This window comes from Crinia signifera, chromosome 1 (assembly GCF_055691185.1).
Source record: "Crinia signifera chromosome 1, ASM5569118v1, whole genome shotgun sequence".
In the NCBI taxonomy this organism is placed as follows: Eukaryota; Metazoa; Chordata; class Amphibia; order Anura; family Myobatrachidae; genus Crinia; species Crinia signifera.
This window is the reverse complement of record NC_139217.1, coordinates 397,215,313-397,228,112: the sequence shown is the minus strand read 5'-3', so window position 1 is coordinate 397,228,112 and position 12,800 is coordinate 397,215,313. Positions and strand designations below refer to the sequence as shown.

General features: G+C 37.2%; 1 protein-coding gene across 2 annotated transcripts in view; it reads left to right on the top strand.

Moving 5' to 3' along the window:
- The window catches only part of AP3S1 (adaptor related protein complex 3 subunit sigma 1), a 63,701-nt gene extending 54,950 nt beyond the window's left edge, over window positions 1–8,751 (top strand). Inside the window, exons 6-7 of one of the 2 annotated variants that reach the window (XM_083151624.1) lie at window positions 3,298–3,339; window positions 7,613–7,749. In XM_083151624.1, the coding sequence (XP_083007750.1) occupies window positions 3,298–3,333 (36 nt within the window). In that variant the 3' untranslated portion in view covers window positions 3,334–3,339; window positions 7,613–7,749. Of the gene's footprint in view, window positions 1–3,297; window positions 3,340–7,612 lie in introns of both variants that reach the window. The other variant, XM_083151623.1, reaches the window with a different exon arrangement.
- Window positions 8,752–12,800: the final 4,049 nt, after the last annotated feature.

The following is a 12,800-nucleotide window of genomic DNA, read 5'->3' as shown; positions in this document are numbered from 1 at the left end:
AATGGACTAAGTCCATTTTAACATTGATTCCTATGGAAAAATCGGGTCATCGCATCCGATGGTCGCATGTGATGCGATGCGATATCGCATCGCATCTGATTGTATGCCTTAACTTAAGGCATACAATCAAAAAATCGGCAGCCCAGATACTACATAAGTACCGATCTTTACTATATAGTCTTGCATGCACACTATTTTTCTATTCTATATAGACTAAACGGGAGTGCGCATCATGATCGAATTGGCATCAAATGCAGCTGCAAAAGTCAAATCTAATAGAAAATTAGACTAAATGGAACCGGATGTACACTCTATTACACTTAGGTGTTTTATATGGCATAAATGACAATTACATACTCTAGAAGGGAATAAGGGCATTGTTGTGCAGCTAAGTGTGCGATATGCTTGAATTGGGTACATTCTGTTTTGGTCATTTTATGGGAACTGTACATTACTGTTATTGATGTATGTTCACTGTTCTTTTGAATAATTCTGATGAATTCTGATCTCCAAATCAAAAACAGCAGCTCATTCATTAACCATTTGTGCTGATGTGTCTCCTCCGTATCTAAAGCATTTTCTAAGATGTTTTATAAATAATCTGTATATTAAATGTGTATTCAAATTTTACATGTAGCAAAAGGATAATGTGAAAAATATTTTGCCTGATTCAAAATCCTGGGTACTATAATTACTGATAGCCTACAAATAGGATACCTCCCAGAAATCAACAGTTGGAAGGCTCACTCTGGCTTTTCAGAATAATGGACACTCCTTCGCAACTGCTGTTAGCAAGGATAGTTTTCATCATTACAGATGTTTCTCAGGAATATCATTAAATCCAAGTGGCAGCATCATCCTTGTTTGAGTGATTCATGGTAGAAATCCAGTTTCAAGTATCAAGAAATATTCCAGTACATTTTGGTGGGGAGCAAAGTCATTTTAAGTAGTGTATGTAAGTGGTGCAAAATACAGGTATTGGTCATTAAATTATGGGTGTACATGATCCTGCATAGACTGTGCATGATCCTGCATAGACTATCTCAGGGGTCCTCAAACTATTTTGCTCTGGGACCCCATCTGACAATAAAAATAATTACAGGACCCCAGCAAGTTACTGCAGAAGGTCATCACATCACATGTGTAGTCAGCAGACAGCACATACATGGCAGCATTGTGGAGGCACAAAATTATGGGAGGAGTCTAAATAACAGACAATGCAACAGATTTTTCAGCCTGATGGTCAGCAACATGGAGTCGTGACCCCATGCTGAGAAGGTTGGGTCCCAGTTTGGGGTCAGGACCCACAGTTTGAGAACCGCTGGACTATCTGGAGCATATAGATGTAGCATGTTAGAGCAGTATTTAAATACAGGTACTGCCTATGTTATCAATGGATTTTCCATTTGAAGAATGTATATAACTTTATTAGTATATGTTGGCTCCATAGAATAACATGAGGACTTGATGGGCAAACACATGTTCTGCCTGCTCAATATTTGTCTGTCCTATCTTACCTTTTGCACATTATTAGGACTGTTAAGGAGTGTATTCTTCAATGTAAGATCCTGGGTGAATGTGCACAAATTTAGTGTCCCTACCAAAAATGTCCCATCTGTCCTCCCAGAAAAAAAAAAAAACATGATTTAGCTTGTTTGATTATACACCTTAGATGGGGAACCTTTCCCCAGCATGCACTGCAATAGTTTTAGCATAGCAAAACAACCGCTGGAGGGCCAAAGGTTTACCATGCCTGGATTACACTAAAAAACATAATTCCCATTTAAACTACTCATGCCATACAAGTTTGATCTGGTATTGAAATGGATGGGTTGTCATGTTTAAAAAAAAAAAAAAAGTGTTAAACAGTTAAAAATTAAAAATGTGTTTTTAGGTGGAGCTAGCCTGTGAATACCCAAGGCTTACAAAATAAATAGATGAGAACTCCAGACATATGTTAACGCTGTAAATATTAGCTTTCTGTAATTGTAATCCAAATACTTTTCAATGTTCATCAGATGTTATTACTTTGTACTCCTCCTTTGTGTATTCTATTGCAAAATGATTTCATGGGTGTACTTTTTAAATTACACAAATTCCATTTGTGCAATTCTTTAAGCATATACTATAGATTAAAGTGTGATAATGCACGGAATGCTGATTATGTAACATGCAGGACATGTTTTTTGCACTTCTTTTAAAATGGCATTTCCTTTTTGTATAACTCGGTTTGAGAGGTAAGAGATGCCAAACATTTTGGTATTGAAATAGTTTTAAAACTGAACCATCTGCTCCTCAAATCTTCATTATTCTGGTGAAACATCTGTCCTTGAAGAACCAGGCCAACCTCTGGATTCCTGCATGCTCTTTCCCTGGATCTAAAGCCAAGTCTCATGTTTTGTCTTGTGGCTTTTTTTTCTTTTTCTCAGAAAGCATGGAATGGAATTCCCAATAGCTCCCATTATTTCCAATTGTACTATGGTATGCCAATGTTTTAAAGGAAAATTACTCCCCTTATTAGGAGAAAGTTATAGAATGATCCATGAGCCACTCATGTTTATTGTCAAAATTGGTAGATATATTTTCTTTAAGGTATTTAAACATGTTTCCTCTGTGGTGTATCCCTGCTGACATCACTAGCACTTTAAGTTGATTCCAGTGATGTCAATGATCGTCCATAGTGACATCGTTTCTGGTAGACCATACAGTTTTCACTTCATGCTGTATACACGTTTATGAAGATTTCCCTTAAGTACTCTTTCAGGTGTAGCATGTATCTAATACACAATGGAGGCAGCCATTTTCTGCTAAACTAATATCAAAGAGTGTGCAATCTATTGCTCTGCTAGAATCTAGTGGTTTGTGAATCAGTTATTACTTGTTTCTAGTTAGTCTCTCTTAGGTTGCGTTCTCCTGCGCATGTATACTGTGTGTAGGAGACTGATACGCATTATGGACTAAGTTTACTGAAATGCATGTTGGAAAAATCAGTACTCCTTTCCCTCTCTCACCTATATTGCTGGTCAACTATTTCCAGTACATAATAGCAAAAATGTGAATGGATTTTTATGGTTCTAGTATAATATTGCATTAAAAACGAATCCTTGATTTTGATCAAGTCACTTAAGAGGCTTGTTACGAGAATATTTTTGTTTAAAGAAGCTGTAATTAAATCCCCCATTTTCCAATATGCAGAGTTTAGTAATATAGTCCCATGGATTTAATTTGCTAACTTTTACAATGTTCCCTAAGGAAGGACGGTCTGTCATTGTTCATATAAACTCTTCTTTCTTACAGAATTTTATCTTTCAGTCTCCCAGGCAGGACAGGTAGACCCAGGTACTGCTGCAGAAATATCCTTGATGTACTGAGAAAGGCAAAGCAAAATGATGTCCATGACATTATATTTAGGCCACACCCTAAACATAAACAAGTGCCAGCCACACAGTCGTTATTAGTGCCGATTTTCTTTCATTTTGATTAACTAATGCTTTTCTAGATTTTGCAGCATCTCATGCTTTGTGTTTTTGTTCATCACTTTGCTGTTGGCTGCTGTTTTTGTTTTTTTTCCCTTTTGTTTGGTTCTCGTCTTGTAGCATTTGTAGTAAACTGATCTAGTAAATGTTCTTTGATTATGCCTCATACAAGTTTTGTTTGTTAGTACTACTTTCACGAAGATGACCAGATTAGGTGGGCCTCAAGTTACTATTTGGATAGATAAGTTAAGTAACAATATTTTGTGCTTGCACATTTGTTTTTGATGTGTGAGCTCAGAGTATGCTACTAAAGCTAGTGGAACGTACCGGTTTATTGTACGAAGGTCAAGTTTGGTCTTTTCTATCTAAAGTATGCTGTTTAGCTAAAAGGCTGTTTTCACATTTCCGGAAAGGTTCCTAGCGTGATTTTGCCCTATTTAATTTTTTTAAATTTTTAAGGAATGTACAGTTTCCCGCTTTATTTAGGGTAATCTTTTTGACAGTGTTGGAAGTAGCATACATTTCATAAGTGAATGTGCAAATTTGTTTGGTTTTATTAGATCGCAGGCAATGACGATATGAACTTGCGGGGTGTGTTTCTTTATGTAAGCTTGATAATATGCTGCGCAAGTAGCCAACTTTATTTGGTCTGTTATACAATGGCACATCTCTAAGACTAGTCACATACTAGATTTATTTCTTATTTTATATGTTCAATTTACAGAGTCATCCATTGTTTTCAAAGCTTCTGCCAGCTGATAGAATGAATTATTTTGGTGTTAAGTAGTGAAATAACTTCATGTTGATGTACTTAACCAGTTATCAGTGGCATACTTGTTTACATTATGTCTGTGGCATAGCAGTAGTTGAAATTGTATGCTTCATATCTACAGTGATTGTCCTGGCAATGTACAGTATACTTACACAGAAATCTAAAAAGCGGAGGCGTTTTTTTTTTGCATTTGATAGACACTGTAGAAATGGAAATCACTGAAAACCATATTTAATCTGTTACATTTTATAGTGTATGCCCAAGTATATATACACTTAAAACACCCAGTTCATGTTTTTTTTAACCTAATTATTCTTCAAAACCAAATGTCAAAGTCCACAGAACACCAGTTTAATCCAACAAAGTTTAACAACCTTATAATGGAAACCCTTAAATCCAAAATATTACATTTTTAATCTCCCTTTTATTCGGTTGCATTTGCAATATAATTAAATTCCATTAATCAGAAAGTATTTTAAGTCTATCCTTTACCCACACAAGGAGAGGCAGCCATTTTGTGCCTGTCCTCGCTTGTTCCAAGCAAACTTGATGCAAGCATTGTATCATAACATTTAGGCCTTTTTGTTCACTGACTTGAGCTTGTTTGGGTGAAGAGTAGGCCTAATGCTTTACAATTTATTTATTTTTTTGCATGGCTTATACACCTAGAAGGAAGGAAATATAAGATGCGTATGATCTCTTTTCAGGAAAGGTCTGGGGGTGATATTAAAATATTCACCGGGTTGGATTTTATATTCTGTCCCACATGCTATGTAACTCATGTGCAGTTCAGAGGGACATTATACTGAAAGATGGAGTCTATTTCCATCACTGATAATTGTTCAAGGTTAGAACGACCCCATGTCTACTGGAACCTTTCCGATAGTTGATAAAGGTGCAAAAAAATTGCTTTCTTATTGAAAAAGAAATACAAATAATTGGAAGAGATCCCTCAGTTGGGGTGATTGTATTGTGTGCAGTAAGCATACCTTCCACCGTTCGGTACAATTTCTGTGTGAGAGGACAATGGATTGATACACATGTACAATAACCATGTTATTAATAAAACATGGGTCATCATGGTCAGACTAGTCCTGCAAGTTATCTCAGAAGACAAAATAATGACTAACCTCTGACCGTTATATTTTATATGTATATAGGCCTGTATATTTTTATTACACTGAAAATGCTTGTAGTTTTTTGTTTTTTTTACATTTATTTACTTTTTCAATATTTCTTTTCAATTATTTTGTGGATCTGGCATAAGAATTTGATCTAGTAACTGATCATCACTTCACATTACTTTCCCTGTGATTCCATAGCTTGAATTGAATCCAATGTCTGTACAAGTCTTAGCTTGGCCTCATTTTGATATACTTGCAGACTTCATTTTGTTTTCTTTCTCTGGTTCTTTTCATTTGTTTGACTCATTGAGGTAGCTTTTATCACATGCTGTTTTACCTTGTGACTCTGCTCCCATCCTCTCACCCTCTCCTCATCGCATCCTAGCTTCATAAGCCCATTTATACTGCCGTAGCTCATATGTATTGTGTAGATTAATGTGTGAACCCTTTATAGTTCTCTATTGTGGAACCTGAATTGTGATAGAAATGGTTGACTTGACGTTTTCTTTCATCTGACTTCTGGCTACCATGAAACCGAGCTCTGACCCTTCTGCTGATGTTTCACCATAATAAAAAAATTCTTTGAAAAATCAATGGGAATTTCTGTCTCATGCAATGGGTCTCAAATGTAAAATGTATTTATTTTGTACAAAGCTATCTTAAAGGCAAGTAACTTAAATAGCTATGCTGACCTGTGTGCATTGTGATATACCTCATGTAAGGCAGCTATGCCAGTGTATATATATACTGTATGAGGTTGAATCAATAAGTACCCGTGTTTGAAGACAGGTGGCAATGCTGAGGAAAGTTGGTATTACTATCGTGTACTACCATCTTTCAAACAACACCATACCAAATTTCAGATTGATTCATGGGATGTTTTTTTCCACCACGACAATGCACCAGCTCCTTCATCCCAAATTGCATGAATTGCGCTATGAATTGTTGCCGCATCCACCATACTCACCCGACTTGGCTCCCTGCGACGACTTTCTGTGGCTCGCGGGAAGAAAAAAAATTCATAGCGCAATTAATGCAATTTGGCCACACAAATTCTGCATGAGGGAGCTGGTGCATTGTCATGGTGGAAAAAAAACTAACCTATGAATCAATTTGAAATTTGGTATGGCGTTGTTTGAAAGATGGTAATACACAAAAGTAATACCAACTTTCCTCAGCAACGCCACCTGTCATTTTTCTTTACTTCAGCTTCATATATAGAATTTCTCCCAATTTATACTGTAAATGAAAATAATGCAGCAATAAATTGTGTGCATATTACACTTTACAGTGTAAAGTAGAATGAATGCATTTATTTATGCATGCTAAATGTACAAATTACATTGCAACCTGTGTTTCACGGCATTCTACCATGTGATTGCAAAAAACAATACACATTGTTACCGCCTGTGTGTACACAGCCTAAATCAAAGTTGTGGAAGAACTTTGCATTACAAGGTTTGTTGAACATCTATATATATCCTTTACAAGGGATAAGCTAGGTAACATTGGTTATATTAGTATTTATTTCGATCATTGTATTTCATTTGTATTGTAGGCCCTTTCCTTGCAGAACTATTACAGGTAAACTGGTTCAGTGTATGTTAACATACTTAACTCAAAAAGTGTATGTTATATTTCATAGTACTAGCTTGTACTGCGATGGTGCTAAATATTTTGCTATTGCTATGTTCTATTTACAATTGGTAGTATTACGGAAGTCTGCTGTCTGTAAACTCATGCATTTTTCATTTGGTATAGATGTGGTCAGGTTGGCCTAATGGTCCTATACTTCCACCATATTTGTCTAATAAAAACAATGTGTGTATATATATTAAAAAAATGAATATTCATTCCAGACCTAAGAAATTCAGTTTGTAGCAAAGCAGTGTTCTCACTTGTACTACACTACAGGATAATGCTTAGTAACTTATCTCTTGGAATTATTACTTAGGGCCTGGTGAACCAAAAAGATTGGAGCTTACAATGAGTATAACCCTCCCAGCTGGTAGACCATGTACTTCAGAGCACCTCATAAGCCACCTCATAATCATGTTAATGTTCAAATGTCATGCATTTGTCTTTGTACCCTGTCTAATCCTTAATTCATATTAATCCATTTCATGCAACCCAGGAGACCCCATGCAACTTCTGTGACCTTTAATTCTGTAAACTGGCCTTCGTCTCTCAGTCTAAAGGCAATGACAATAATATTATTTTTTTTTCTATTCTGTACGCAGGCTGGATTAGCAGGCGCTCCAGCACGGGCTGTGTCTGCCGTAAAGAACATGAACCTTCCTGAGATGCCAAGAAACATTAATATTGGTGATATCAGTATAAAAGTGCCAAACTTGCCTTCTTTTAAATAGCATTCTTCTGCCCTTTTATTTGAAGCTCCAATAAGGTTACAAAAAAATATTTAAAAATAATGTAAGTGAAGGAACTGCTGGGGTGGTTTGTGCAAATATGAAACATTTGAAGCTAGCACTGCCCTGTACATAACAATGCTAAGAAAAACCACTACTGGCTGGCTGAAACGCGGTCCCTACGTAAGGCGTGTTGCTCTGTCTAGGCTGCCGCTGCGTCCACAGAAAGTATTTACGGTAGCAAAAAAATCCCATCATTTCTTTAAATACTCAGTGTTACCCTCATGGGCAAAACACAATACCGCTGTGTCCATTAATAAAGTTTGGGCCAAGTGATGCCAGTCCACCCTCCAAGGCCCCCTTTTTTCTGTTGCAACCAAATGGGCCTTCATTGTACAAGTTGCATACTCAGAAGAGCATGGTGGGTAATGGGGGTCTTTTTGAGGTAAGAACATTGCTGACGCTCTGATCCACATAGCGGTCTAGTCCCCCCTGCAGTGGTGGTAGTGACAAATTAGTTATTGTTTTTGTATTTTATTAGCATGAGTCTGTTGCCTGCATACAGTGGTTGCAGGGCTTTTGTGGGCTGTACCAAAGTTCATTAGAATCATCTCCGTTTGTTGCGTTTCCGTGATGTTATTTCCTAGAGAACTGATAAGATGAATATTGGTGTAGCCAACAAAGTGTCTAGCTCCACTATCTACAGGTGATCAGTAGAGTTTAATCACTGAAGATCATTCCTATATGTTCCTCTGTTGTGGGATACATTATTTCTGGGAAGTATGGTACTTTCACCGTACTTTCAATGCATTTCAGAGTAACATAACTGGTAGCAGTTGTTGCATTTTGGGGGAAAATGTCTATTCCGGTAGTAGTGTAATTATTGGTATTATTTTTTTCCTTTTGAACTTGGCTTATAAATTAATTATTTTAACACTGTAATGAAAATGCTGAAGTTTAACGTCATGGTCTCCTGTATCAGATGTGCTGTAAAATAAATCTTCTTGAATGTGGTATTTGTTTTAATTGTGCAAGCCAGGTGAAACTCAACTGATCTGTAATAATCTATATTGGTAGATATATGGATGTTTTAAATTGTAATGCATATTCCTATAACTTGGGTTGAAAATGACTGCAAAGGAAACATCAGGTGCATGAAACTATTACATAAAAGAAGTTACATTTACATTTTGCTTTTCAGGAGTTTTAATTCAGAGTCCTACTGTCTATGTCTGAATATTTCTAGTGCTAATAGGCAACACATTCAGTCAATCTATGAACACATGATAAGGTTTTGAAATGTGGCTAAATCCTGTACACCGATACATACAGTATATCTGTCCATATACAAATAATATACAGAAAACATACCCCACCTTCCTAGTCACAGGCCTCTACACACTACCCAAATATTGAAAAGTTGACCCTCAGAAGGGCCCTTCTGAGTGAGATATTTTACATTTACATTTAACAAAAATGGGTAGTGTGTATGCTCAATATCATTAAAATATGCACTCCCGCACATCATTAGCGAAGTCATCAGTTGAACATGCAGATCAATTTGGCCAACAACCTGTGTTTTCAGTGGGATCCCAATGACTTCACTGAACGATATCATTAAAGATATTTTTCATTGTCTATGGCACAGGTCTTCAACCTGTGGCTCTCCAGATGTTGTGGAACTGCATGTCCCAGCATGCACTGACAATTTAGGCATGCTCTTATAGGAAAAAATGTGGCAATGCATGTTGGAACATGTAGTTTCACAACATCTGGAGGGCCACAGGTTGAAGACCCATGGTCTATGGACTATATCAGTCACCCGCGGCACCACCAATATAGGCATACAAATCTAGTGCCATACAGGGCTTAAGGCAGTCTCAGATTTTTATCTGTTGAAACCTCAGAGATGTCATTCTATCAAGTAGTGGCAACCTGCTAAACGAAGGCCTGTCATTTATCTAGTTAGGATCATGACCTGATCCTATAGTATATAGGTGTTGTGCTGGAGGCTCTTCTACATTTTGTATCGAAGAACCCAAAAGTTTTCATTCCCTAAGCTGCTGATAGGTTGTTTTTGTTTTGTTTTTTTAACATGGGTTAGATAGGGTCACACAGGCAGAGTGCATGTTATGACAGATTTTAAAAGGCTGCACGCTACATTTTAAGGCAGCAGGTTATCATTTCTGCAACTGTTGTACGAGTGTTAGGGGGTATTCTATCGGGGATTCCTATTGTAGGAACGTCCTCGACAATCAGAATCCTAGTTTTTTTTTCTCTGCAAGACAGGAACTCAACAGTCCTTCAATGTTCCTAGTGTAGAAAATGGCTGCAGATTGTCGAAAAACATCCAAGAATTCTACTATCTGTGGCCATTTCCAACTAAACAGATCCAACTAGTTATAAAGTCTGATATGTTTTGTCAGACTGCTTTCAATGCTGTCGGAAATGGCAGCATTATTAGGCGGGGGGCGCTATTTACCCTGTCGGAAATAGTGACCGCCCTTGAATACTCTACAACTAATACTGAACAACTAATCATAGATTATATATTTCCTCGGCATAAAAATGCTGTGAATTTAAGAGCTTTTTTTGTCTGCTAAATAACAGCTTCGGACACCAGTCATGCCCTCTGGGGAGGGCTTGCTCTTACCCAGCAATCTTGCTGAACCCTTTGAATTTTACTTCTTCAGAAAGAAGTACAGGTTGAGTATCCCGTATCCGAATATCCGTTATCCGAATTATTCCAAAAACCATACATTCCAGAAAGTGGGGAAAAAATTTTTTTTTTTTTGCTAAAAACTCACTAGGGACAATTGTAACAGCACTACTGAGGGAATGATATGTAACTGGCACTATATATGTACAAGAAAATGATTGCTTGGCATTCAAATTCAGTATCTGAGATAGTACACAAATTTAGTTTCATGTTTTGAAACCTTGTTTTTTGAACAAATAAAATATATTTGTGTGCATTTCATGTGTTTGATGTGTTTATACAGCATAAATGCAAGATACTTCAAAATACAGCATTGAAATATTAATATATTCCGAAATACGGAGTAATCCGTTATCCAAAATTCTCCTGGTCCCGAGCATTTTGGATACGGGATACTCAACCTGTACAAGTAAGTGATACAACCCAGTAGCTTAGGCCACCTTCTTACTCAGACCTGCTCATACAGTACATGCTAAATACAGTCTAGCTGCGGTGATGTAGCATTTTCTCCTCTGAAGCAGCAGAGGGCAACCATGCGTTTGCAGCCCCCATCTTTTAATCAAATGGATGCTGTAGGAATGTAGTTTTCCTTCGCATGCATTCTAGAGGGCAGGTTGCAATGATGCTCAGAACAGAACTCTGTATAACCACAATTACCTCACGGATCATATTGGGCAGAGTATGTTTTGTAAAAAGAACATATTTGCAGTTCATTTGCTAGGACTGAATTACAAAAAGGCCACCACAGACATGGGCCTACCTACTAGTCCATGTCCAGAAATCCTATATATTCTTGCATTTCTTCCGGTGTTTGTCTACTCCTTGGTTACAAATGTCAATGCAAGGCAAGTCCGTCTAGAGCAGTGGTTGCCAAACTTTTTTCAGTCACGGTACCCGTGTGTATCAGATGTTTTTTCACTGCACCCCTAGCCCAAAAGTTTCTAATTGAGAAAATCAGAAAACAAGATTAATGTACCGTATATACTCGAGTATAAGTCGACCCGAATATAAGCCGAGGCACCTAAATCTCACAACAAAAAAATAGGAAAATTTATTGACTCAAGTGGGACCCTCACTCGAGTATAAGCCGAGGGAGGGCTTTTTCAGCATAAAAAATGTTCTGAAAAAGTAGGCTTATACTCAAGTATATATGGTAAGTAAATTGTGTTTATATCACTTCCTTAGTGTCAGATATGTGGTGGAGAACATGATTCACTTCTGTTTGTCAACAATTTGTCTATTACATTGGTCTTAAAAAGTTTGAATGGGTCATTGACCACCAATTCAGGGCACCCAAGGCATCCCACGGTGCCAGTGCACACAGTTTAGGAACCGCTGGTCTAGTGATATCTATAGAGTTCATATTACTTAAGGACAACCTAAATGCACTACGTGCACATATCTAATTTTGTGTTTAGCAGAATAAATACACACAAACTTACCCTACATATACCCTTGTGAATTAGATGAGTATTTCTTCCTGACCGCACACAGGTCCCGCTCGGAGCAAGGTCATCAACCGGCATCCTGGTTGCCTGGATACAGCAAAACAAGTTCATAGAATAATAATACGCTACAAATACATACATTTTGACATATGAAAGAACTTTCTCAAGTTTTTAAATACAAAACAATGCTTCAAATGAATGTCAATCGCAAGTTCTGTCAACAAAGATAAAACAAAACAATCCCAGCATAAAAACATAGGGAACTTGATTTTCAAGCACCGTATTCATGCAGCATATATAGTAGAAGCTTGTAAACCTCATCTATTAATCCCAGGATAAAATATGTTTTATTTCTTAAAAAAAATAAATGGATTTGGTGGTAGGAGAGCATCTTTTTTTAAGACTTTATAGTTTTTCCCGATGTTATGGATTTTGGTTGAGTGACTATTAAAAGTGGAGATAATGGTTACCTGTTGTTTTTTGCCTGTTACTACTTGGGCCTCTTTCTTTTTCTGTTGGCTGCCGAGTAGTATTATTTTGTCAAGTGTGATAACTTCCTGATATGCTTTGTCAGTTAGGTATTTGGGATAACCCTTTGTTCAAAAGACTGTAGCATAGCTTTAGCCTGACTTTCAAGTGTATCAGGATTTGTACAGTTCCTGTACAGCCATAAGAGTTGCCACTTTAAGATTCCTTTTTCCACGGAGGATAGTGCACGCTACTGTAATGCAAGTAGGCAGTAGAGCCTACTTCTTTGGAAATTTGAGGTGAATATCATGTACCTTCTATTTAAAGGATCATGTCAAGGAAGGAAGTCCTGGTGTGGGTGAATTGAAGGTTAAAAGTGTTCAGGTTGAGGTGATTAACAGATAAAACTGCTGAACTGGGGTCCCCA